This window comes from Gadus morhua, chromosome 16, assembly GCF_902167405.1.
Source record: "Gadus morhua chromosome 16, gadMor3.0, whole genome shotgun sequence".
NCBI lineage: Eukaryota > Metazoa > Chordata > Actinopteri > Gadiformes > Gadidae > Gadus > Gadus morhua.
In genome coordinates, this window is record NC_044063.1 from 13,513,602 (window position 1) to 13,541,403 (window position 27,802).

At 46.6% G+C, this 27,802-nt stretch overlaps 2 protein-coding genes across 3 annotated transcripts in view; both read left to right on the forward strand.

Moving 5' to 3' along the window:
- The first annotated feature begins 319 nt into the window (after positions 1-319).
- On the forward strand, positions 320-13,463 carry tsr1 (TSR1 ribosome maturation factor). Its single transcript, XM_030381869.1, has 15 exons — positions 320-489; positions 1,494-1,597; positions 2,232-2,460; positions 5,758-5,892; positions 6,006-6,457; positions 6,769-6,907; positions 7,324-7,508; positions 8,744-8,958; positions 10,243-10,402; positions 10,705-10,815; positions 10,956-11,088; positions 11,370-11,486; positions 11,967-12,107; positions 12,458-12,532; positions 12,901-13,463. The coding sequence occupies exons 1-15, from the start codon at positions 363-365 to the stop codon at positions 13,077-13,079; spliced, it is 2,502 nt and encodes an 833-aa protein (XP_030237729.1). The 5' UTR covers positions 320-362; the 3' UTR covers positions 13,080-13,463.
- An 11,280-nt stretch (positions 13,464-24,743) lies between these two features.
- The window catches only part of hic1 (hypermethylated in cancer 1), a 9,975-nt gene continuing 6,916 nt past the window's right edge, over positions 24,744-27,802 (forward strand). The window contains exon 1 of one of the 2 annotated variants that reach the window (XM_030337158.1): positions 24,744-24,953. Coding sequence is in view for 1 of the 2 variants with exons in the window: in XM_030337156.1 (XP_030193016.1) it covers positions 26,193-26,244 (52 nt within the window). In the remaining variant the exon portion in view is untranslated. Of the gene's footprint in view, positions 24,954-25,621; positions 26,245-27,802 lie in introns of those variants that run through there. The other variant, XM_030337156.1, reaches the window with a different exon arrangement.

Consider the following 27,802-nt stretch of genomic DNA (forward strand, 5'->3'; position numbering starts at 1 on the left):
ACGTATGACCACGTCTCTAAATGCGTTGATGTTTAAATGGAGTAGAGAAATAGTGATCGTGGTGTTGTATGTATGTGGTCTGGATTTACACGTGTTGAGGAGCGACCACTGCGAGATCCAGATTCCTACAAATGACTTATATTTACTCACAGTTAACTTTTTACCTCATTTCATCTACTCTGGTTTTTCGTATTGCAATGCGGTATGCTTGAATGGTCATTATCGGTTATTTCCCCAATTAAAACAAATACAACTTTTTCTTCGCTCATACATGCTTTTACTCTGAAGGATCCCGTCGGAAGACCCGAGAACGCTGCGGACCAACGCGGAAGTAGGGCTGGAGAAAATAGACTTCTCCTCACATGGTGAAAATGGCTGCGGGTGAGGAAAACCAGCAAGGCCACAGAGCTGGTGTTTACAAACAGAAAAACAAAGGGCACAAACATGGCAAGCATCGGACGAAGGGCGAGATTGAAAAGGATAATAAAGGTGAGCCATGTGGATGTTGATCGGGGGGTCTCCTGCTCCACCGTGATGGATGGGAGAGCAGTATATGGGCTTTAACATCACACGTGTTCACACTGCCGGTCCTCTTGATCAAACATTGCCTATGCATTAGCTGCTTGACGATTGGATCATGTTGTACAAGCATTCACAGCGAATAAAACTGCATGTCTGACCAAGCACGAAAACTTTCCTTTACAACCCATTACGGATGTATGGATATGAAGTTAGAAAAAAATAAAACTACTGATAATAAATAAGGCAGTAGCGGCAATCTATACTTTTTGTCCTGGCAAAATGTGTTATTTGTTATTCATTATTTACTGCTCAAATAAGAAGTGCAGAATATTGTTTAAGTCAAAGTTTGGAAACCAAATAACAACTGACTGCTTTAACCAGTAGATGTTGCTGTTGCACATTGTTTCATAGACATACCAAGTGTAGTTTCCAGGCTGTCTGGCAGACTGTGTCTTATATTATGAAACTCTCGAAATTTACTTTTCTAAACAAGCAACACAAAGTAGATAGATTTTCCTTAAAAGCAAAATGGGGCAGCAGCGCTGAGTGCAGACTGAGGTAAATCAAATTGGAACATATTTCCCCGGACAATGCGTTGAGGATCCATCCTATTTACCATAATTAATCACAATTACTAAGGCAGGGAAAGGCCAGATCCACACTGCCCAATATACTATAAAGTAACCTACATTTGCTCATGTTCAACCATCGCAAACAGTTCTAATAAGTGATTCATCTGATTCATTCCATATTTGTTGTTATGAAGTCTAGTCTCACGAACAATCTGTTGTTCCTGTTTTATGTCATAGCCTAATACCTTCTGAGGGGCGTTTCCTGAACGCTCTTATTTTGGAAGAAGGGAAGGTAGACACATGAGTTTCTGAACCTGCGAGCTGTTTTGAAGGCGGCATCGTACCTGGTGGTTTAATATGTCACCTTTTAACCTTCTACTCCGATCGTTCACCCCCCAGGCCGAGTATCAGTGACGGCGCTCACCAAGAAGCAGCGGCGGGAGCAGAAGAGGATGGACCGGAGACATCAAGCCAACCAGCACCGCAAGAACAAGAAAGACATGGTAGGAACAGCACGGCCCATCCCTTTAGAGCAGTGTTTCCCAAACTTTTTTTCTGGGGACCCATATTTTTTAAATTACAAACCATCGCGACCCAATTCACAATAGGCCGTATCTATGCAATCGTGAGAAGAGCAAATTTGTGCATCAATGAACATTTCTGAATGTTTTTACTGCCAATTCCGCATCCCCTTATATATGAACTTAAACCAGCCATTTCGAAGAGATAAATCACAACTTTTTTTTATGCCTTGTTATTGAAAACATAATACACCGATTAAATACTTCACATAAATGCATTTAGGCGGAGTTAACATCTCCTTGTTTTGGCTATCTCATTGTTTTTATTAACAGTAAAACAACCCCAATGTACATTAGCCTTTCAACTTGATTCAATGTTAAAAGTACAGAACAGTACAAACATTCAGTACTATCAAAAACATGCTTCTTGTTGAATTTTTGTTTAAAAGCGAATGTGTAAAAAAATCAAAATATTTCATTTTTTTTGCGACCCAATTCAAATCTCCCGCGAGCCACATGTGGGTCGCGACCCAGTCTTTGGTAAAGACTGCTTTAGAGAACAACAGTCCTGCAGTGCTGACAGCGAATTGACCGGTGCCCCGTGTCTCCCCGTCAGGTCCTCACCGAGAAGCGGCGTTTAGGCAGCAAGGACGGCCCCCCGCACCTGGTCGTCGTGGTGACGCTCCATGCTGGGGTGGACGCGGCGGCCGTGGCCAAGCTGCTCTGTAGCGAGGGAGCGGGCGGCCTGGTGAGGCAGGAGCGGTGCGTCAGCGGCGTGGCGGAGAGCTTCGGTCTGATCCTGCCGCGCTTCAAACAGAGGTTCACCCTGGTGCGCCCCGACACAGGTGGGTTCACAACGTCCTCAGTGGTTACCCGCCCGCTCACACCGCCTCGTCCTGTCGGCGTTGGATGCAGTCGAGAGAGGGTCATGACGTCAAGATGACAGTAAACCCAAGACTGGGGATGACTCAGTGAAATAAGTCTGAGTTAGCCTACACAGCCTTATTCCCGTTAGATGTGTTGGTGTAAGTGATTCATTTTTATAATCTATGGAGAGAAATGAATATGAATCATTACTACTCAACCCACTTACGCTTTTTGTTATAGCCCTTGGATTTAGTTTATCAGCTATATTAATACTAGGGCTGCAACTAACGATTATTTTAATAATCGATTTGATTATTTTTTCGATGAATCTAAAAAAAGGAAACATTTGTAATTGCAGCATCTTTATTAAAAAACTGAACATTATTTCAAATTCACAGAGCAAAATAAAGTGTAAATACACCAGGTGATTGCTCAAACGTCCCGGAACTATTACAAGTAATATGAACACATAACTAAAAAAAACATAACTTGGATAACACAAAAAAAAACATACAATGTATGATATACATTTATATACAGGTGCTGGTCAAATTATTAGAATATCATGAAAAAGTTGATTTATTTCAGTAATTATATTCAGAACGTGAAACTTACATATTATATCAATTCATTACACACAGAGTGATATATTTGAAATGTTTATTTCTTTTAATTTGGATGATTAGTACTGACAATTACTGAAAATCCCAAATTCAGTATCTCAGAAAATTAGAATATTAGTTACGACTAGTACAAAAAATGATTTTTTAGAAATGTGGGCCAACTGAAAAGTATGAACATGGAAAGTTTCAGCATGTATGGCAATCAAAACTTAGTTGCAGCTCCTTTTGCCTGAATTGCTGCAGCAATACGGCGTGGCATGGAGTCGACCAGTCTGTTGCACTCCTCAGGTGTTATGAGAGCCCAGGTTGCTCTAATAGTGGCCTTCAGCTCTTCAGCATTGTTGGGTCTGGCATCTCGCATCTTCCGCTTCACAATACCCCATAGGTTTTCTATGGGGTTAAGGTCAGGTGAGTTTGCAGGCCAATCAAGAAGAGGGATACCATGGTCCTTAAACCAGGTACTGGTAGATTTGGCACTGTGTGCAGGTGCCAAGTCATGTTGGAAAATGAAATCGTCACCTCCATAAAGTTGGTCCGCGGCAGGCAGCATAAAGTGTTCTAAAACTTCCTGGTAGACTGCTGCATTGACCCTGGACCTCAGGAAACACAGTGGACCAACAGCAGCAGATGACATGGCACCCCAGACCATTACTGACTGTGGAAATTTTACACTGGACTTCAGGCAACGTGGATTCTGTGCCTCTCCTGTCTTCCTCCAGACTCTGGGACCTTGATTTCCAAAGGAGATACAAAATTTACTTTCATCTGAAAACATAACTTTGGACCACTCAGCAGCAGTCCAGTCCTTTTTGTCTTGAGCCCAGGTGAGACGCTTTTGACGTTGTCTCTTATTCAAGAGTGGCTTTACACGAGGAATGCGACAGCTGAAGCCCATATCTTGCATACGTCGGTGTGTGGTGCTTCTTGAAGCACTGACTCCAGCTACAGTCCACTCTTTGTGGATCTCCCCCACATTTTTGAATCGGTTTTGTTTGACAATCCTCTCCAGGGCGCGTTTATCCCTCTTGCTTGTACACTCTTTTCTACCACATCTTTTTCTTCCCTTCGCCTCTCTATTAATGTACTTGGACACAGAGCTCTGGGAACATCCAACCTCTTTGGCAATGACCTTTTGTGTCTTGCCCTCCTTCTTTAAAGTATCAATGGTCATCTTTTGGACAGTTGTCAAGTCAGCAGTCTTCCCCATGATTGTGTGTCATACAGAATCAAAACGAGAGACCATTTAAAGGCTTTTCCAGGTGTTTTGAGTTAGTTAGCTAATTAGAGTGTGGCACCAGGTGTCTTCAATATCTGACCTTTTCACCATATTCTAATTTTCTGAGATGTTGAATTTAGGGTTTTCATTGGTTGTCAGCTATAATCATCTTCTTTTTGGCAAAAAACACTTATAATGTATCAGTCTGTTTGGAATGAATGTATACATTCTACAGGTTTGACTTTCTAAATGGAATTAATGAAATAAATCAACTTTTTCATGATATTCTAATAATATGACCAGCACCTGTATATACAGTATATAAGGGATGTCCAATGGTTAACTGGTTAACCGATAAGATCTTTAACCGTTAAATACTAATGGTTAATTTTTTTTAAATCATCTTAATCTCTCTCAGGTGACAGGAGATCATACATTTTTCTTGATATTGATACCATTTTCTAGACTCCTCAACGATCCAAGTCTTTATTGATACCACTATTGATACTTTTCTATTATTTTGTTGAAATAGAACTTGTATTATTGCTGTAATTGATGATCATAGCTGAAGATAGGACGTTAAACTGGTCATAATTCCATCTTTACTATCTATTTTATATTGCTGGGAAAACAAGTTATATCCCAAATCTCAACCTTTTTTTTTTTTTGTATTGCATTTGAACGCATCAATCATATTACTGAGCCGACCTGAACACATCACATTTGGCACTGTTTGCTATTTTTTTTTTTAATGAACTAGCTCTATATCCTGCTGATTTTAACATGGATTAAAAAGTGGTTTACTATTTTTAACTGACGGGACTTTCTACCCCGTCCGGTTGTGTGATTACTACCGCTGCTTTGAATGACTGTTGATGCACGCGGTGCCGACTGCTATCCCGTCTGCAGCAGCAGCAGCCGACAGAGTTTTTGGTTAGGCTAGACGGATACTGAGTTGAATTTTTTTTAACGCAAAGACAGTGAAGGTACAACACTTTTATATAGGCCTACAGTCCAGTGTTAAGATATGACCAAAATACAAGCTGTGGTTGGCATTAACCATGAACCAACCTGTCAGCGGCTGGCTGTAAACAGCGCCTACGAGTGACGTATTAAGTGTGCGACTCAACGAATCGATGACCATTTTCGTTGTCAACGCTTTTAGTAATAGATTTTATCGATTCGTTCTGCAGCCCTAATTAATACCCTGTAATATACTCAAGTTTTTCCAGTATATTTATCTAGTATATTGGTATCTACCTTTTCTATCCTTCTAGTACTTTTTGCCGTAAATAGGGGGTTGTATAGTTGACTCGTCGTAAGAATTGGTGCCCATTCTGACTAATCGGTGCTTCTGACCATAAAAGACTTGAACTTGGTGTACGTTAATTGTGTATGACCAAGTGACGACGGCCTAACTCTAAGTAATGTTCCAGCTGACCTGTACGCGCTCCTGGACTTGGCAAAGATGGCGGACAGCCTGGTGTTTGTGCTGGATCCTACCGAGGGCTGGGACAGCTATGGAGATTACTGCCTGTCCTGTCTCTTCGCTCAGGGTCTGCCCAGCCACGGTAAGAGCCCACCGTAACCCCATCCCCTCCCTTCCAACCCAAAGTACTTGTATACTGTAAACCTCCCGGCGGTGTCTGGTTAGTCATCTGTACCCCTCTCCCTGCTGCTGTAGTTCTGGTGGGCCAAGGGGCCCCCGAGCTGTCCGGTAAGAGGCGAGTGGAGTCCAAGCGGGCGCTGGCAAAGATCCTGGAGTACCGCTTCCCCGACTCCCGCCTCTTCCCGCTGGACACGGAGCAGGACGCTCTGCTGATCCTCCGGCACCTGAGCGCCCAGAGGCAGAGGAAGCTGGGCTTCCGCTCACGCCGGCCCCACCTGGTGGCCCAGAGCGTCTCCTACACCCCCAACACCTCCGCCCCGGGCGGGGCCCCAGCCACGGGCCTGGGGACCCTGCACGTGTCGGGGTACGTGCGCGGCTGCCCGCTGCAGGTGGACAGGCTGGTGCACCTCACGGGCTACGGGGACTTCCAGCTCAGTCAGGTGGACGCGCCCGTGGACCCACTGCCGCTCATCTTCCCCACGACCAGAACGGCCAAACCCGGGAAGGAAGGGGAGGTGGACATGCAGGTGGGAGGAGTTGGACTCTTTTATTATTATAGGATTACACATCACATGTTACATCACATGTTACGACGCATCGTCTGCCAACGGATTTGCTAGCAGTCGGGACAAATTCTCTGGTGCTCAGAACGAAAACAAAAGCTCTGCGTCGATTGGCCGAGTGTACCCGGTGACTCATTAAATAATTAAGGTTGCCAGATTTATTGAGTCATTTTGTAATGAGATTGTAGCCAGATGGAAGCTAAATTAAGCTCTCCATCGTTGACGAGGACTAGTTGTTTCTTCTTGAATCATGACCCATGCTCTGCGTGCTGCAGGACACGGACGCGGCCCCAGTGCGGGTCCTCATGAAGGCGGACCCCGCCCGCAGGGAGAGCCTGCAGGCCGAGGCCGAGGTGGACCCCATGGACGGGGAGCAGACCTGGCCCACTGACACAGAGCTGGTCGAGGCCGAAGGTACACCCAAGAAGGAGAACAATGATAATCATAATCATAATGATGGCTGGTAACTGGAAGGTTGCTAGTTCGATCCCCGGCTCCTCCTAGCAGAGTGTCAAGGTGACAGTGAGCAAGGCACCTCGCCCTGACTGCTCCCGACGAGCTGGTGGTTTGGTTTACAGTGCCGTCAGTGTGTGAATGTCTGCATGAATGGCTGAATGTGAGGCAATATTATAAAATGCTTTGAGTGGCGACTGGTTAGAATAGCGCTGTATAACTGCAGTCCATTTACCTTTAACGTGTGATTCTCAGTCATTCATAAACACATGGTAGTGGTTTAATTTGTGATCCATACGTACCGTCGCAAAATGGTAGTCTCAGTGGTGGGCCGTCGGTCCTGAAGGCGTGTTAAAGGTATCTTGTCTGTTCCTCAGAGGCCAGGAAGGTCAAGAAACTGATGAAAGTTCCCAAGGGGACATCGGACTACCAGGCCAGCTGGATCGGCGAGGAGCTTGATGGGGATGCAGAGAGCTGTGACGACGAAGACGACGAGGATGATGACGACGATGGTATGATGGACGAAGACATGGAAGGAGACGATGAGGACATCGACTCCCAGGTTAGACGCTAACACACGTAGTTTGGACTTGATCTTGTCCTAATAAGGTCCCGCTAACTGGCGACGCTGGGGCGCGTTTACATCACTGTGTACACGCTAACATGGCAACAGTGTGTCACCAGACCCAGTTTGACCGCGTTCTTGGCCCACGTGCCAGAAGGCGGAGCGGGTGGGGTCCTGGTGGGTGGCGAGGGGGGGGGGGGAACAGTGCATACGTGACCATCGCCCGGTGCACCGGTTCATCTGAGAGGTCGCTGTTTGTTTTCCCGGTGGCCGTCTTTGGCGTGCGGTGCCAGGCTTCGCCAGCGGCAACAATAGTGTTTGGAGCGGCGGTCCCCAGAGAAGCCTCCCGTCTTCCTCTCTCTGTGAACACCGCTTCCTGTCTGGACGCTCGGGGAGGAGGCAGACATTTATTTATTTCCACCTCTCCTCTGAGGAAAGAGTGGGTGGTTTGGGGTGGGGGGGATGGGGGGGAGAAAATTCCTCATTCATGTCGGGGGGGCTTCATTACATTTTGGGATCATTATGGGCAACGGGTTTGATGTCGCAAGCACCGCAGCTGGCTGGGGAACAATAGGAGAAAGGGTACTTCAAAAGACGGCTGTCTGTTATTGCATCCTTGTTCCTCAGGTTGTAATTAGACCCCCCGTGGGGGAGACGCTCGATCACACCACTTTTACTGCAGGAAGTTCAGGCCCCATGTGTTGTTCCAATACATCCAAGGGATATTAGGTTAACATATTGTGGATGGTGTCTACGACATCCTAGCTCTCTAACCCAGATGAGATCACTATTCCTCCCACAGCAGACATGTTCACCGGCACTATTAATAGTATGACGGTTTTTCTTTCAAGCCAAACATTTCTGAATCTACGCGAGAGGTAAAAAAAAACAAGTATTCTGGCCTAAACTGGGTGGCCCCGCCCATTCTGCCAGCGATTTGAATTCGCCCTGCCGAAGGGTCTGGAGTGGAGCAATAATTAATTTTCTGATTCCGATACGTTTTTGCGGGAGCCAATCACCAAGCTGGCTTTTCCCCCTGGGGCGCTATTGTTGAACCAGGCCCGTTGATCACGCCTCTTGTGCTGAAGAAATTGACAGCAGCCTCCCTAGACCAACGTGCAATCTACGTTTGATCTTGGTCTGGCAGTAGCCAGGCTAATTGTGGCCATCAGAAGTTCAAAAACGCCCAATAGACATCCAGCCGTAAACCTAAATCTGTCTCCTCCTCACAGTGCGCAGACTCCCAGACCGCGGGCTCGCTGTGCGGCTCCGACGAAGAACAGGAGGAGCTGAGCCCGACGGAGCCCACTGGGGCCGACCAGCGCTACGACGACCACATCGACGAGGAGGAGGAGGGGGAGGGGCTGAAGCGGTACCGCGAGGCGCGCGCCCACGAGCTGTTCCCCGACGAGGTGGACACGCCCCTCAACATGCCCGCTAAGAACAGGTATTGTGTGAGCTGCGACGTGAAGTGGCGCTTTAAACGCTGTCAGGGCCGGGCTCCGCCACAAATATGGAGACGCCCCAAGGTCTAACCGCAGAAGTAATCATAATTTATTGATGAACAGAAGTTAACCAAAATGAATGGTTTAACAACAGTAAAAATGGTGTCTGGTGAGGGCAGACTGATGAGACTAATGGTGTGTTCCTGAATCCTCGAACGCCAGACTTCCGAGTCGAAAGTCGAATATCTCCCAGCTTTCTTGAGGTAGTTCCTGAAGGCACGCCCCCTTTCTGTCATCATCTTTCGAAAATCTGAGAGTGGACAGAGCGCAGTGATGACACTCAACAAAATGGCTGCGCCCGAGAAGAGATTTTTTGTATTTGTACCGCGTAGGTCCTTTTAATGTCGATTTTAAATGCTCTTACACACTTGATTACATTGCTACTTTATTCCCGTCACCAAGTTATACATTGCATGGTCTTGCTGTACATGCAATACAATGTAAAGTTGTTTGTTTTCGGGCTGGTTTGCTATAGAGGCTAATGTAGCTAACAATCAACAACGGCTAGCCAATTTCATGCCACAATCACAAAGACAAACAGGAACGCTATGAATGCTCCGAGACCGGAAGCGACGTCAACCGTGCAACTGGGAAGGCTGGCGTCCGAGGATTCAGAAACACACCATTATATCTGCAACCAGCCTATTTTGCAGCTCCGCCCACCAGGAACCACCTGAGAGGAGAGAGAGACAGGGAGGAGCAAACACAATGATTGTGCAGCTCCACTACAACACACAATGACAAGCCAGAGGGCCTTCACACCGCACAACCGGAGTGGCGCAGAATAGTTCACTAGCACGTCGGGTGTTTGCCTCGGAATGTTCTGGGTTCAAACCCACTTAATGTACGCACTTATGTATGTTGTACGTCCTTGCACTTAAAAATAGTAATCCACATTGTAGCGTCTTATCCTAACTATCTTTGTTGCATATGGGGAATGGTTTATCCTAGCGATTGTTAGTGCTTTCAACTTGTTTCTGTGAACATCCTTACAGTACCGACGGCAAAATATTGATGCTTCATTTTCTTTTGACGAATGTACTTATTGTAAGTCGCTTTGAATAAAAGCGACTTACAATCAGTAATACAATTAATGTAAATGTAAAGCCCAGTGTCAAAAGCGTTTTTGAAGACATTATGTCCTTTCGGCATAAAAAGCATTTTCTACTTTGTCAATAAAATGCAGCAATTAACAATTTGTCTCATGATGCGGCGAATCACCAAAGGTTCCAGCGGTACCGGGGTCTGAAGAGCTTCCGGTCCACGCCGTGGGACCCCATGGAGAACCTGCCCCCGGACTACTCGCGAATCTTCCAGTTCAAGAGCTTTGACCGCACCCGCCGCCGCATCCTGGCAGAGGCCGCGAAGGAGGAGGAGGGAGCCATGGTAACGATTATGTTCGTTGTATAACATAAGGATAACGTGTTGGCAACAGAGATTGGCACAAGAACGCAGGTCGAGACGTTGATATCCATTTCAACTCTGATTCACCAGCACCAGAATAATGTTACAAGTTACGCTCAACTGGGACCGTAGAGCGCCCCCTAAGGCCTGGGAGTAACAATGCACACTGTGTAGACTATCCATTGCATACATGCCAGTAACCACCGCAGCTGGTATATCCACGTCCACATGGGTAACGAGGCGCTCCTGTGCCTCTCATTAACCCTGACGGTGTGGTCCCGTAGGTGGGCTGGTACGTGACCCTTCACATCATCGATGTCCCCCCCTCTGTCATGGAGGGGGTTGCGGCAGGACGTCCCCTCGTGGTGGTGTCCCTCATGCCCCATGAGCAGAAGGTAGGCGCTTTTACTTTGAAGCTAAGGGCCATTACAGTCCTTTGCTATAGTCTTGATCCTATTGATCCCGTTATTTTGCATGTGAACTCTACCCACTCGACCCACTGACCTCGTCTCCCCTTCTTCTCGCGTTCCAACAGATGTCGGTGATGCACCTGCTGGTGAGGAGACAGCCCAACAACAAGGACACCATCAAGGCCAAGGAGGAGCTGGTGTTCCAGTGTGGCTTCAGGCGCTTCAGGGCCTCGCCAATCTTCTCGCAGCACACCACGGGTAACGGCCTAGAGAGAGAGAAACAGACACACACACACTTGATCACAGCACACCAACAGCCGAGGGAGAGAGACAGACAGACTGACACTTGGTCACTGCACACCACGCCTAACAGCCTGGTGTTGGAGAAAGACAGGCGGACAGACGTACACACTTGATTTTAAATAGATTTCAAAAAAGGACAGAAAATCGTCAACGTGCCCCAAAGAATTCGCCCCCTGATATTCATGGCCTGAATTTCTGAGGGGAGTGGGTTCTGACGTCATGTGCTCTCCGTTCAGCGGACAAGCATAAGATGGAGCGCTTCCTCCGCCAGGACGCCCCCACCGTGGTCACCGTATACGCCCCCATCACCTTCCCCCCTGCCGGGACGCTGGTCTTCAAACAGAGAGACGACGGTAAGATGCATGGTGGCATACAGCTCTACTTCTTATTGACATGGTCACTCATCGATTGGTTAGTTGTAACACACCATAGTAACTCAAGGCAGAGGGATGGATCGACTGAAGACGCCCACTATTTTTTTGAGGGGGAGCATGTGGCTCAGGAGGTAGAGCGGGTTGGCTGGTAACCGGAAGGTTGCTAGTTCGAACCCCGGCTCCTCCTAGCCGAGTGTCGAGGTGTCCCTGAGCAATACACCTCACCCTGACTGCTCCCTGGGAGCTGGATGACACCATGGATGGTCGACACCGCCGTCGGTGTGTGAACGGGTGCATGAATGTGTGCATGAACGGATGATTGTTAGGCAATAGGTGCTTTGAGTGGCCACTGGTTAGAAAAGCGCTGTATAAATGCAGTCCATTTGCATTGATCATTATGTGGAGACTGAGTGTGTGTGTGTGTGTGTGTGTGTGTGCGCGTGTCCTCCACCCATGCAGGCATGCAGGACCTGGTGGCTACAGGCAGCCTGCTGAGCTGTGACCCCCAGCGGGTGGTGCTGAAGAGGCTGGTCCTGAGCGGACACCCCTTCAAGATCAACAAGCACTCGGCGGTGGTCCGCTACATGTTCTTCAACAGAGGTGAGCGCTCTCAGCCCGTCTACGGCAGTTTGTTTGTTGTGCAGAAAAAGGCCCCTGTAATACAGGGAAGAGCCTTCGTTGGATACAGAGGATCCAACGAAGTCAAGCAAGAACCCCTTCCTGTTTGACTGCACCAAAGCGTCTGGTTCATACAGAAGACGATTAGGGCCACATGCAAATTTCTTATAAATTCTGAGATTAAAGTCATTATTCTGACTTTAATTTCATAATTCTGATTTTAAAGTCAGAACTCATTAAACAATATAGAACCCCATCGAGGAAGATTAGGTCTGCTGTATCGATACCGGATTGTACATTAAAATCTCTCTCTCTCTCGCTCTCTCTCTCAGAGGACATCCTGTGGTTCAAGCCTGTGGAGCTAAGGACCAAGTGGGGCCGGCGCGGCCACATCAAGATGGCCCTAGGTGAGCGGGAACCACTAAACCACTCTCCTAACCTCCCTCACTGCCATCCTTTTTATAGAGATAGCCCTCACTAACACGCCGGCATGTGGTTCAGGAGGTCGAGCGGGATGGCTGGTAGCCGGAAGATTGCTAGTTCGATCCCCGGCTCCTCCTAGCCGAGTGTTATGGTGACCCTGAGCAAGGCACCTCGCCCTGACTGCTCCCGACGGTTGTCGTCCTGCATGGTTGACACAGCCCTCAGTGTGTGGATGAATGGATTAATGTTAGGCAATGTTGTAAAGCACTTTGAGTGACCACTGGTTAGAAAAGCGCTCTATAAATGCAGTCTGTTTACCGTTTGTTAAACCTCTCCTCTCCCCTCCCTGAAGGAACCCATGGCCACATGAAGTGCCAGTTTGACAACCAACTGCGCTCCCAAGACACGGTGATGATGAATCTGTTCAAGAGGGCGTACCCACGCTGGACGTACGACCCCTACGCGCCCATACCCTTACCCTGGGTGAAGAGTGAGCTCTCTGAGGAGATAGAGGACGCTGACATGGACTAGCAGCCTGTTGTTGTTGTTCTAATTACTGTGTGTGTGTGTAGCGACTTTCAATGGACTAATCAGGCACGGGTTTCTAAGAAACAGTGGCACAAATGAAATAAATAATTTCTCACTCTGCTATACCCTTTTTTTTCATTACTAAAAGGATGACGACGCATCTGTTATTTTTAGGACTAGTTTTGTGATGTAAAGAAACGTCCTATTCTGGCCACTTGGTGGCAGTCATAAATCATGGTAGAACAATCTGTTAAGAATATATCAAAAGTAAGAGGAAGGAAATAAAAACATGCTGCAGTTTAACATTCAAACAATTACCCCCTCATGTCATTCATCAAACACTTCTACTTGACCTCGATTGAAAGCGTCAAGTCGTCTGGGAAACATGAGAAAATTGCTGTTTATCTTGCTTGTTCTTGCTTTTGTTGGGGTTCTTGGAAGGTTTGTTTAAGATGTACAACAAGCGGCACCAAAGGATTATTTTTTCATTTTGTATATTATTTGTCTATTCATTATTTGTGCGTTCGAAACCCAATTCCCCCAAATAGTGAAAGTAAACATGTTTTTTTAATATAAATAAATAAAAACGCCAAATGGCTCAATGTTTCGAATTAAAAGGGGAATGTACGAAATGAAACCACTACGACCACGCTCCATGTTCCCTTAAACCTTCGGCGTTAATTGCTTGCACCTGTTGATTTACCATTAAACCTGTTGCTTGTACAGGTAGCCGCCAGGGTGCAGTGTTTCAACTATTAACAACTATATATATATATATATATATATATATATATATATATATATATATATATATAATATGGCCCAATGGGATTTATGAGTGTAGAACATAACAATGACAATACTCAACGAAATGATTCAGTATATCAATTAATGATTAAGTCAGTTGAATGGAGTAACAGTGCAAATGGATATTAACAATGTAAGAAAAGAAAAGATAGAAAGAAAAATATTAAATCCATATTACCCATTTTTCTCCTTAGACATTAAATGTCAAGTGTAAAATTAAAAATCTGCAAACTGCAGAAAAAAAACATAATTAGATATATGTGGGTGTAATTAGTATCCACAAAAATGAAGTCTTGTGTGGGCCAACGCGGAGGCCATATTTCACAGAGTCCTCCCTATATCGCTCCCTGGTGGTCGAACCCTGGCTATGACCTCGTGTCTCCCGCCAGTCAAACGCAGACACCCAGCTCCTGACCCCCTCCTTGTTTTCTCTCTGGATCTCCACGGTTTCACGTCCACTTCCCGTCCCATCCCATACGTTTTTTTCCTTTCTTTCTTTCTTAGGGGAAAACAATGATTTATGAATTGAACTATTTATCATACAACAGCGTTCCTGCCTGCTCTCAGCAACATGTTTTTATTCCAGCAGCGTAGAGGCATGCCAATATGTCTGGGAAAGCAGAAGGTGAAGGTTTGGCGAAGAGAGAGAGAGAGAGAGAGAGAGAGAGAGAGAGAGAGAGAGAGAGAGAGAGAGAGAGAGAGAGAGAGAAATATATGGGATGCAGGAAACAAATGGGGAGCAAAAGTTCACGTTGTGCCATTTTTTTAAAGAGTGAATTTGATTACGGTAGAGAACCCTGAAAAATAAAGATTATACAATCTAGAAAGGCTGCGTTTCTATTAACCTTGGCATGTGTGTGAGTGTGTTTGTGGGTGTGTGTGCGTCCGTGTGTGCGTGTACGAGTGTTTATGTACATGTGTATGTGCCTGCATATGTATGTGTGGGTCTACGTGCCTGCATGCATGTAAAAGAGTGTGCGGTGTTGGTGTGCGGCTGGGCTTCAACTCTGAACCCTGGACAGTTTCGCTGTAACACTCCATTTATTTCCTCACTTCCTTCTTTTCTTTTAGACTATTACCACGAGGACACTGGAGTATGATGTGTAGAACACATCTTGTTCAGGCCAGGCGAGAGAGAGAATAAAACCACCAGCTCACTCCTCATGATGAGGGAGAGGTTTGGAAATCAATATGGCCACCGCGGGGAATCGCGCCTGAAGGAAAGGAGAGAAATCCACCTAAAGCAAAGGCGACTTAAAGGATGCGCTGCCTTTAGCGTAAATCTCTCTCTCTCGGCCTCTTGACACTATCAATTTGAAGCAGATAAACGGCTGGCTGTTTGGGGACGCGCGGCATCGCGGTGAGGCGGATTCCAGCCTATAAGTGAAGTGTGTGTTTGGCACTGGAGGGGAGCGCACAGCAATGGTGGCTCAGCGCGGTCGGGCTCAGGAATGTCTTGCGGTTCCCAGTTCACTGCCACCACACTTAGCCGGCTCCCTCCGAAGACAGGGGGAGAGGTTGAGGGATTGTTTTCCGTTGGATGGGGATAAAGGAAGGTAGAGCAACAAAAGGGGGGGGGGGGGGGGGGGGGGGGGGGGGGAGAAAGAGAGAGACTGAGAGAAGAGAGATAGAGAGATAGAGAGAGAGAGAGAGAGAGAGAGAGAGAGAGAGAGAGAGAGAGAGAGAGAGAGAGAGAGATAGAGAGAGAGATAGAGAAAGAGATAGATAGAGAGAGAGGGCGAGAGAGAGAGGGCGAGAGAGAGAGAGCGAGAGGGAAACAGAGAGAGACAGAGAGAGAGCTTTAAAGGAAGTGCCAGTTCACGCTCAGAACAAACAAAACCATATTAAATAGAAGATGGTGGATTCCGTAAAAAAAAAAGAGAGAAGAAGAATGCAGAAAAGGGTGCACAGGGTTTCAGAGAGGAAGAGAGGGAGGGGGAGAGAGGGGTGAAATGGAGGAGTGTGAGAGTCTGATGCAGTGTGGGCGAGGGAGAAGGAGAGCTAGAGTGCGCTGGTGTTTATGGATTGCAGATGTGGCGCGGTGGGGTTTTGGCAGGGGCCATGCGCGCCTGAATCCTGCACCGGCTGGGTGGCACCGGGTGAGGGGGAGGTCACGGCACCGCAGCGCACACAGCCCATAAAACACAGAAAGGGGGCAGGCCGCGGGTGAGCGGGGGCCCCCGAACACACACGCGCACGGGGACCAGAGGGCAACGGGGTTGGCCAATGACAGCCGTTAAGGTGCATGTGTTCGAACATACTCGCACACTCAGGGGGGAACGCGCACGAAAACACGGTGCTTTAAATAAATAGGAGAATCCTGTCATGCATATGCACACACACACTCACACGCTTTCCCCGCTCTCGTAGACAAGCTGAAAAACATATAAATGTACGCTCTGCCAGCGGTGAGGTAAAAGCCACCCGTAAAAAAAGTTGGCTTATCAGGGTGATGGCTGATAAGCTTATCTTATATTTAATAGGAACACTCTCCAAATGCATCCATACCAAGATCAAATGCTTGGATTTCGCTCGGATAATGGAAAGCCCACCCCATAATTTTTTATGCATTCTTGCTGAGTGATCAAAACAAAGACTTAGAGATTAAAAAGAGCAAAAGGAACCAAGCCAAGGGGTAACTTAAGAGATATGCTGCCACGGTCTTATCTTCAGGCCAAGGAGCAGTACCCCTATACCTACACATCTACTCCCCCATTTCCCCTTCCAACCCTACATTAGCTCTCCAAGGTTTCACATCTGTATTATTACATTTAATATACATGCATTCTTCATTTTCTATTTGGCAGACGCCTTCACCCACAGCGACTTTTGAGTGAGGCTGTGTACAATAAAAACAATCAATATTGGAGCAAATATACACATTCTGAAGTTGCACAACCACATTTCTTTCACGACAACTAGAGTGATCTGAGGAGAAGACTAAAGATGCAGAGGGCACAGTATAAGAAAGGGAATCAAAAAACTGGTTAGTATAGTTCTTTTTTGCTGTGTTTTTCATGAATAGTAGTCAAGTGTAGTTAGCTGTTGAAAAGTTGATTTGAATCATTGTTATCTCACTGTTTTCCTGCCTTTCCCTCATGTTCCCTCCTGACTCAGAATTAAACACATTGTGATGAATAAACTTATTCTGAAGAATTTGCATGAATTGTTCTTCACCTTGATGAATTGTTGTGAACATTCTTCAAATGTTACTGAAGCCTGAGCACATCACTGCTGCAATAATCAAGTCTGATTTGTTTGCTGTTTTAGTTTTCTGCTCAAAGACTTGAGCAAGCTTTTCATTGGCTGGCATAACAGACCGAGCCGGGACTATTCCCTTAACCAATCAATGGATTTGGAATCATCCTAGTGTTTTTATTCGTGTTGTTTTTGTTCTTGTACTATGCTGAGAGAAACAGAACCAGGGTGCCTCACTTAATCAATGTCAGAGCCCATTTCTTTGTTGTACTGTCTACTGTCTGGACGACGAAATGTCAGCAGAAGAAATAATTTAATCATTTTTTCTACATTCAACTCCAAACAATACAGGCCGTTCAGCAGAAAGGATGCTCTGTGATGCCTGGATGGTTTAATGAACAATGAACAGTGGCATGGCGGTTGATCGCATAGAATCGAATCGCATCTTATGTTTACTGTTGTGTTCTAAAATAATAATGAGTAAAATAAGTAAAATCAGGTAAAATCAACAAAAGGGACAAAAGCTTTCACCTACTGCTGTTTTGGATCTACATCACAACATGGCTTCTTGTATTCACAGGGAACCATGAACCTGAAGCCACCGTGAAATGGAGGCCTAACTAGCTGGGTGCTAACGCCCTCCACTGCACGTGATATTGGGCACACATCTTGTCCTTGAGGGTTGACACTATAGAAGACAAGGTAGCATTCTCTCATGTGTTCATACCTTCAACCTCAGTTTGAACCCTCAGGCAAGTCGATGGCACTACAGAGAATCACTGACACATTTTCCAGAAAGCAGTAAACCATTTACAGGTTCTAGTAGTTTTTAATAGGATTTCTTTCGTAGTCTAAAGTACTATTTAGCCCATGAAAAACGTTCAGGGTCATGTGTAAACCTGGTTCTATCTTGCAGCCACCTCTTTTAAAAAGAGGATTCTTGATATCAGTTACCTTGACATAAGTTCAGCTTCACTTTCCCCTGCCTTTTGTTTTATCTTTTCCTCTGGTTCTCCTCTCCCTCCTTCTCCCCCTCAGCCTGGTTCTGACTCCCTGGTTCTTGGGGCCTGGCCAGGGCGTCTGTCCCTATAGGAGCCCAAGACGAGATGGAGACAAGGGGCAGTGAGGGGGGTGAGGAGACCAGCTCCAAAGCACAGCTGCTGCAGCGTTTGCCTCCTTTCCTCTGTTCTATTCTTCTCTCCTCTCTTCTGTTCAACTCTCCTCTTCTCTATTATATTTAAATATTGTTTCCTCTCTTCTTCTCTCCTCTCTCCTCTCCCTCTCATCTTCTCCTATTCTCTCCTCTCCTCTTCTCTCCCCTCCTCTTCTCTCCCTTCCTCTCTCCCCTCTTCTCCTCACTTGTCCTCTCCTCTGCTCTCCTCTCCTCTCCTCTCTTCTCTCTTCTCCTCCTCTCCTCTCCTCTGCTCTCCTCTCCTCTCCTCTCCTCTCCTCTCCTCTCTTCTCCTCACTTCTCCTCTCCTCTCCTCTCTTCTCTCCTCTCCACTCCTATCCTCTCCTCTCTTCTCCTCTCTTCTCCTCTCTCTCTCCTCATCTGCCCTAGCGTCTCCCATTTCCTCCCTTCCTTTGCCTTCCGCTGAAAGAACTTGCCTGGCACCCTCCCCAGCTCTGCCATTAATCAGAGAGAGAGAGAGAGAGAGAGAGAGAGAGAGAGAGAGAGAGAGAGAGTGAAGGGTACGTGTGTGTTTGTGTGTATGTGTGTTGTGTGTGTTATGTGTGTGAGTATGTGTGTGTGTTGTGTGTGTGTGTGTGTGTGTGTGTGTGTGCCTGATGTTTGTTGTGTTGATGTGGCAATGAGAGAGAGCGAGGGAAATGAGGGAGAGAACAAAAAATGAACAGTGCTGTGCGAGTGTGTGTGTGGGCGTGTGTGTGTGTGTGTGTGTGTGTGTGTGTGTGTGTGTGTGTGTGTGTGTGTGTGTGTGTGTGTGTGTGTGTGTGTGTGTGTGTGAGAGGGTGTGTGCGTGTGTGAGTGTTTACGTGTGTGTTTCTGTGTGTTCTGATACTGCTCTGCTGGAAGGGACGGGGGTGATGGTATGGGGAGCAGGACCTCACAGCAGAGCTGAGGGTTCAACCAGCGGGCGCAGAGAGGAGGGAGAACGACTCACACACACACACACACACACACACACACACACACACACACACACACACACACACACACACACACACACACACACTAACACACCCAGATGCACACAAACACACACGTACACACACACACACACACACATACTAACACACCCAGATGCACACACAAACACGCACACACACAAATACTAACACACCCAGATGAACACACAAACACACTCAGACACAGACATACACAAACACAGATGCACACACACACACACACACACACACATACACACACACATTCACATACACACAGACGCACACACACATAGACACACACAAGCACACACACACAGTGCCTGGCATGCACATTGCGACTGCCAGGGACAACAAACAAAGGCAAGAGAACGAGATATATAAGGAGGAAAGGTCTTTCCTGTCCTCCCCTGTGCTAATGACCAAACCCCGAATGCATTTTGAACTAACTCACACTTTAGACTCCTTCTCTTCCAAGGACAGTTCCTGTTCCACCAGGCTGCCAAGGTGATTTACATAAATGTAAATCATGGGCGAAAAAATATAAGTGCACACCACTTTGGGAGCAGTAATTAAGTACATCTGCTATTTTTTTTCTCCAAGTGTTCAGTTACCAGCTCATAGAAGGGCCAGGATTCAGACTCTTAACTTTCACTAAGCTGAGCGTTGCCCTCCCAACGCCCCATCGCACTCCAAAAAACAATGATTACCCAGGTGGGACTCCAACATATATCTATTCAACCTGTTCTCTGCCCCCCCCCCTGTCCCTGTAGGGCCTCCCATAATGCCTTTGTGCTGACATCACTGCTCAGAGACCTGGCAAGCCAATCGCTCCCCTCCCCTCCCCTCCCTCTGCTTCCTGCCCTCATGATGTCACACACCATATGGTTTTCAGCAGTATCAAGCCGGAAAAGAGATTTAGTAAGTGGAGGAGAGGAGGAGAGGAGAAGGAGGAGGAAAGGAGAGGAGAAGGAGAGGAGAGGAGAAGGAGAGAAGGAGGAGAGGAGAGGAGAAGGAGAAGTGGAGAGGAGGGGAGGAGAGGAGAGGAGGAGAGCAGAGAAGGAGAGGGGAGGAGGAGAGAAGGAGAGATGGAGGACAGGAGAGGAGAAGCAGAAGAGGAGAGGAGGAGATAAGGAGGAGAGGAGGACTAGAGCAGAGAAGGAGAGGAGAGGAGGAGGAGAGGGGGAGAGAAGGAGAGAAGGAGAGAAGGATAGGAGGAGAGGAGGAGGTGGAGAAGAGAGGAGGAGGAGAGCAGAGGAGAGGAGAGGAGGAGAAGATTTGGAACGGGGTGCGTATTGGATGGGGAAAACAAAAGCTTGCCCTCCTCCCCCAGCCCCCTTGTGTGGTGTGAGGGGAAGGTAAAGGAGGGGAGGTGAGGGGGTGAGGAGGGGGAGGAGGGGGAGGAGGGGGAGGAGGGGGGGGGCAGCACTGTGTGAGGCTAATGAGGAGAGACCAGGGAGCAGGGACCACGCAGCGGACAACCATGTGCACCACATACGGCCTGAACACACACACACACACACACACACGCACGCATGCATGCACACAGGCACGCACGCACGCACGCACACACACACACAAACACACACACACACACACACACACACACACACACACACACACACACACACACACACACACACACACACACACACACACACACACACACACACACACAAACAGATACAGGTGCAAACACACACACAGATACAATTGCAGACACACAACCCCACACACACACACACACACACACACACACACACACACACACACACACACACACACACACACACACACACACACACATACACAAACACATATAGGAACACATATACAAATACACGCAAAAACACAAAAAACAAACATATACGGGCGCATACCGACACACACACACACACGCACGCACACCCATTCAGGTGATAACAAACACATTCAGGTACAAACATACACACACACACACACACACACACACACACACACACACACACACACACACACACACACACACACACACACACACACACACACACACAAACAAATATTTTGCACGCTTGCACAATTGCACACATAGAATGATACACATGTAAACCTTCACACACACATGTACGCTGCTGGCTGACTACCCATTGTTCACACACATGTTTTTACTACCTGTGTCAAACTGTATTTGCTGTTTTCGTCTCCTCTAGTTTTATGCAAATGCAATCGATAAAGCCAAAGTAAAATTTCACAAACATATAATTTTGTTTCCTTTAGTGTGTTTTCGTTCCCCCATTGCCCGTCTGCGTGTGAGCTGATGGCCCTGTTCCAAGACCCACACCTCCTCCATTATCTCCACTATCACCCTCTAACCAAAAGTATTCCTGATCGGGCTCTAATCATGGCGACATAATTGTCAAGCACCATCAGAATGTGAAAGACAAGGGGGGGGGGGGGGAGAAGGGGGAGAGAGAGAGAGAGAGAGAGAGAGAGAGAGAGAGAGAGAGAGAGAGAGAGAGAGAGAGAGAGAGAGAGAGAGAGAGAGAGAGGAAGAGGGAGAGAGAGAGAAGGGGGGGGGAGGGATTGAGGGAGAGAGGGAGAGGAGGGAGGACCGAGGAGCAGGGAGAGAGGAGGGAGGCAGAGAGCCCGTATCTGAATCCACTCAACACGTCCCGGCTCATGCAAATGAAATGGTTTGCACGGCTCTACTCTAAAACTGTCACAAAGCTGCTCATTACGATGAATTAGGAGAGTGTGTGTGCATGCTGAACTACCACTTCATTTTGGTATTGGACGAGGAGAAGGAGGAGGTGGGGGGGAGAGAGGGGGGAGGAGGAGGAGGAGGAGGAGGAGGAGGAGGAGGAGGAGGAGGACTGGCGTAATTGCCACTAAACTCCGGAATGGCTCGATTTCATGTACTGTACTTTTAATGCTATAATCCGACCTTGAAACTGGGTCGATGTACTTTTTTGTTGCATTATACTTTTACTGTGCATCGACAATACAGTTGAATGTAATGTAATGTAATCCAATCCAATCAATGCAATCCAATCTAGTATAATCTATAATCTAATCTAATATAATACAAATAACATCATATCATACAGTATTATAAAATACATAGAATATAATCTCACGGAACATAACATAATCCGAATCTAATCTAAAATAGGGAGAAGAGCAGTGAGACCAGAGCAAAGCCACGCTACTCTCCTCTCCCGCTCCGAGCCTTAATGAAACATGTGGTGGACAACCAGGTGCAGATGGCTGCGTGGTGCCGGCGTCTGGCCCGAGGTGTCACCGTGATGCGGGGATGTTCCCGTTGCCTCTGAGCCTCCCTGGGGGGCCTCGTCTCGCGCGCCGCGCCTCACCTGGCCCGGGGCGACGCGGCGGCGATGAGAGCTCCATCGGACGGGCCGTCCCGTGACGGGGTGGAGGAGGAGGGGGAGGAGGAGGAGGAAGAGGAGACAGGGGGGTTGGGGAGGATGGGGGAGGAGGGGGGGAGAGGGGGAGAGAAGGAGGAGGAGGGGGAGGAGCAGGAGAAGGAAAAAGAGGAGGGGGGGGGGGGGCGAAGGGAGAGCTGGGGGCCCTCGGTGCACCACTGAGCATGGGGAGGACAGACGAGGGAGAGGGAACGCTAATCGGTCACAGCGTGCTCCAAACGAGGTATAAAATAAAAATGTTCCAGTTCCAGATTATTCAAATCACCGTGAAGAAGACGTGTGATTTACAAGGTGAGAGACGGCAGTGAAACCGGTTTAACTGTTCAGCTGCATGAGAGCGTTGGGCCATCTCTCTCTCTCTTGCTCTCTCTCTGCATCTTTCTCCCTCTCTCCCCCTCTCTCTCTCTTTCTCTCTCTCCCTCTCTCCCTCTCGCTCTCTCTCTCTCTCTCCCTCTCTCCCTCTCTCCCTCTCGCTCTCTCTCTCTCTCTCTCTCTCTCTCTCTCTCTCTCTCTCTCTCTCTCTCTCTCTCTCTCTCTCTCTCTCTTTCTCTCTCTCCCTCTCTCTCTCACTCTCTCTCTCTCTCTCTCTCTCTCTCTCTCTCTCTCTCTCTCTCTCTCTCTCTCTGCATCTCTCTCTTTCCTTCCCTCTCTCTCTCTCTCTCTCTCTCTCTCTCTCTCTCTCTCTCTCTCTCTCTCTCTCCCATTGCAACGTAAACACAAAAAACATCCGCACAAACACAAACACACACTCACACATACACACAAACAAACATGCATGCACGCAAGTATGCACACGCATACACACACAGACACACACACACAGACACACACACAGACGTGCATGCCCTGGTTGATCAGAAGGTACTCAGAACATGTGGCGGACTGTGAACTGTTATCATCTGCTCCGGTGTTGGGTAGGTTTGGGGTTAAGGGTCAGGTTCCCTTACCCCTTCAAGTTTGTTCAGTTTCAAGTGGGTAGTTTAAGGTTCTGCCAACATTTAAGGATCTGAAGCTGAATATGTGCATCATGAGTAGAGGCGGTTTCATGTTCAATGCATGGCTGTGTGCGGGCAGACTAATTGGTGATTAGTAGTATTGGAGGTTGACACGTTCTATCTGGGAGAGCCACTACTTTGTAACAAATATACATATTTTATTACATTACTTATAGTATTGATGTTTTCATTTTTCATTTTTTTTCAGTTTTAAAATAGGTCGTTTTAAATCACCAGACAACAGTCTGACTCTTTGTTGAATTAAACACTAACATAAAATATATATTCTGTCCCCCAACAGCAAAGCATCATGGAACATATCACCGTATTCCCTCGCTGCAAGCTATTTTTAAACATGGCTGGCTATCGTCTCGGTCCACATGTGAGTCCAGCTCGGAGCTTATCAGCTGGTCATCAGGGACAGTGGAAGTGAAGGACAATGCTCCCACTCTGTCGGCACGGAGCATCCCTCACATCTCGGGAATCTTGGACAGCTACAGAGAGGAAGGGTCCCGCATTACGAGCTCGTCAGCTGCTCGCCCGATTAAAACGAAATGTGTTGATTCATTGGATCAATGCCACGCACGATTTCAGTCAGCCAGGGAGTATGGTAAAATAATTCGTTTTAGCCCAAACTATTCAACCCTGTTTTATTAAAAACGTGTCTCTGCCAAGACAATGGATGTGTTTGTTTATCCTGAAATGGTTGGCCTTATATTAAGTTGTATTAATAAATTACATTTGTAGGATATAGAGTAGTAGGCATTTGCTGTCTGATAACAAAATACAAAACATTTATTTGAACTGGTCGATTTCGCCACATAGGGTTGATGTACTCAAAACAAAAGTATTTTCTTCAAGTATAAATATTTACAATAACAAAAGTAGAATGAATATCGTAATAAACGAATTCTTACAACAAAAGTATTTTCTGCAAGTATAATTATTTACAATAACAAAAGTAAAAGAAATATCGTAATAAACGTTGATCATTTACGCTCATTAACTACTTTTCCATCGTTTGGATCCAAAGCTCCCGGGTCACCATGCGGACCGGCCATAGGGTGTCGCTGTCCGCGCGTTCTCTAGGACGGGCAGCCGAGGTCCGACCGGACCATGACCACCTTTAAGTGGGATACTTCTTCTGGTGCACGTGGGGATCGAATGTTTTGTACAAGAGTAAAGGGATAAAAAATAATAACAGAGGGAGACGAGCCGCTATGGAGACCTGGTAAGAGGCAGCATCGAGGAATAAGGCGCACAGGTCTCCATGAGGAAACCCCGAAGATAGACCACACCGCCGGGTAGACACCAGACATGAGTCCGAGGTAGGTTGGATCCGGGGCAGATCTGGAGATGACGTTCGGTGGGGACTGCGATTACCCTCTGTGGTGAGGGATTTCCGAGTGCATTTCTGTGATATAGCCTATTCCCAGACATGGTTTTTCTGAAGTGTGATGTGGACTGACAATACTTCCAACTCATCTCGCATGGACTTGTGTTTCGTTTTGGTGTTTTGCATTGCTGCGATCGCATTTTGTTTTCTTTCTCATGGAGGGTTAGATAACATCGTGGGGGGCAAGTAACGTCCTATTCATATAGAGAAGAGGGCACAATGCATAGTTTTAATAGCATCCTAAATTAAAAAAATCATTGTCCGTCGTATAAATGAAAGCATTCAACTAAACGTCGATGGCTTTATTTTGCAGCGTTATTCACTACGGTGTTGATGAATGGTGTTCATTTATCCCCCGAGGACCAACTTTGCTCTATAACACATTAAGGAAAGTGATGAATAGGAGCCAACAGGTGTTTCTTTTACCTGAGAGAGAGAGAGAGAGAGAGAGAGAGAGAGAGAGAGAGAGAGAGAGAGAGAGAGAGAGAGAGAGAGAGAGAGAGAGAGAGAGAGAGAGAGAGAGAGAGAGAGAGAGAGAGAGAGAGAGAGAGAGAGAGAGAGAGAGAGAGAGAGAGAGAGAGAGAGAGAGAGAGAGAGAGACTCAGCGAGACTCGCTAAAACGTGCGTAAAAGTGAGTTAAAGCAGCGGTGTAATGCACACAGTACCCGGTGTGTCTCTTTAAGGCGATGTGCGTCAGGTTCAGGTCGGGGTCACTCGGAGTTCCTGCCCCCCGTGTTACCTCTTGGTTCTTCATTCGGCTCTCCTGACATCAGAGGGGCGACACTACAACACCCAGGGACGCTCAGAGCCTCCGCTATCACCTCTGTGCGCCTTTTCGCGCTCAACTCACCCAACAGCCGAGGAAATCGCTGGTGGAAAAAAAAACATAGGAGGAATCTGTTGCTGGTCGAGGGACGCGATTTTTTTGATCGGAGGGGATGCGAACAAAACGAAGAGGAGGGGCAGAGATAGCGAGAGAGAAAGAGGGAGGGAGAGAGAGCGAAGGAGAGAGAGAAAGGGGTGGGTGGGAGGGCGGACGTAAGGAGCAACAAGAAATTCATATCAATTAATAATAAAAGGAGTTGGCAGACGTGCCTGGAAAACTGGCATGGTTTTTGGAGGCTGGCAGATGAGAGTTGAACGTCAGATATGACTCCAAAAGACTATTGAGATGATCATTAAGGGAGACTTAGATCGGATGGCAGCAGAGATCGGGCATGCAGGTAAGATCCAGTGCCCTGTTTGGGTCTATTCTCCAGCTCTAAGGAACATTTATCAGGAATGATCCTTCAGTCCTTTCTCAGCCTGGATGTGCGTCCTTTTATTTGTATCGCCTACTTTAAGACGTTTTAATAGGATATCCTCGCGTTGCACTAACTTCATAGGCTGCTGAAAGTGTTGTTATGGAATTGACAATATCGTTTTAAATTGCATGAAAAACCAACTCCTAATCTAAGGTAGGCCTGGAGATATTTCATGAATGTATCATTTTAGACGCATGGCATATTTTGATCCTCAATGTTTGCTTACCTGATTTATTGGTTCGGTTATTAATGGTGATTAAACTAATGTGACGGTGGGCTAAATTGGCTCGAAGGGTGAGAGCGGTTGGATAGTGCAAAAGCAAGGCCTGTTTTCAGCTAACTACTAATCACTTTAAAAATGGATAATCAAATTCTAATCTCTTCTAATTACCATAATACAATTTAGTAGTAAGCAAAAAATGTGTTTAAACTCCAGATGATGCTGAAAATAAAGTGGGTTTTAAATTGTGGTGTCCGCGTTAAGTTCAAGTTCATCGACATTTGGTGTTCGTTCGACATTTACGCGTGAGTGGAGATGTATAAAGTCCCGAGAAATGCGAATTTCTCGGTACTTTCTAATAACTTCCCTCACGCTAAAAGGTCGAACGAGAACCAAAATGTCCATGAATGTTGATATAGGAAGGCAGAGCTCAAGCTGATTCACGGAAACAGGCTCCTTATATTACACATATCTGACTTTACACACAGCGCAATAGATCCTATACGATGTCATGGTTCAGTGGCTAGTGGCCCGATGACGTCTGGTTAACTGCCCGTTATGAGCAGCAGCAGGCTGAGATAAAGCCCGGGCCCTCAGTGAGGATCAATTAGTAAAGTCTGGGGCCCTACAGCTCCACTACCAACAACACCATTTAATGTATTCTGTTGCGTTTTTCTGTTTCTGCCTACTAATAAACGGTAATCTTATTCTGATATATATTTTAATAAGTGTAAAGCCAAACTGTACGAAAAAGTAAAATGTATTGCTAAATTTGTTATGCAGATTAGGCTAAATTCAAAATATAAATCTAATGAAATTAACTAAACCAAACCAAATCTGTTTCAGACGAGAATTTAATTTAATTTAGTCAATATAATTTGTTCTGTGTATTTAAAGTATAAAAAAAGTCAAATATTAATTACAATAAATATGTTATGTAAATAAGAAGATTGTAGACTGAGCCAAATACTGTGTTAATATCAGGGATGGCTCTTAAATTATCATTAACATCGCGCCTCCTGAAAGACCACAGCTAAACCCACCTCAGCCAACTTGTATGCAAGTAAGATTTATGAATGAGAGTTTTGGTGCACATGAAAGTGAAATCGGGGGGTGCAATAGTATTTTATTGATAAATGATGAGCATGGTGTCCGGGTAACAGAAACCATACATGGGTGGAAAAAAATATGAATCTGTTTTTGATGTTCACTGACGAGACTCGTTTGCCATTCCAGTTTACGCACAATGAAATGGTT

What these genes read in the sequence shown, in the direction of transcription:
- tsr1 (XM_030381869.1), top strand. Translation starts at nt 363, where the DNA reads ATGGTGAAAATGGCTGCGGGTGAGGAAAACCAGCAAGGCCACAGAGCT. An exon ending in AACATGCCCGCTAAGAACAG is followed by an intron (nt 8,959 to 10,242) that starts GTATTGTGTGAG and finishes GAATCACCAAAG; the next exon opens with GTTCCAGCGGTACCGGGGTC. An exon ending in CTTCTCGCAGCACACCACGG is followed by an intron (nt 11,089 to 11,369) that starts GTAACGGCCTAG and finishes CTCTCCGTTCAG; the next exon opens with CGGACAAGCATAAGATGGAG.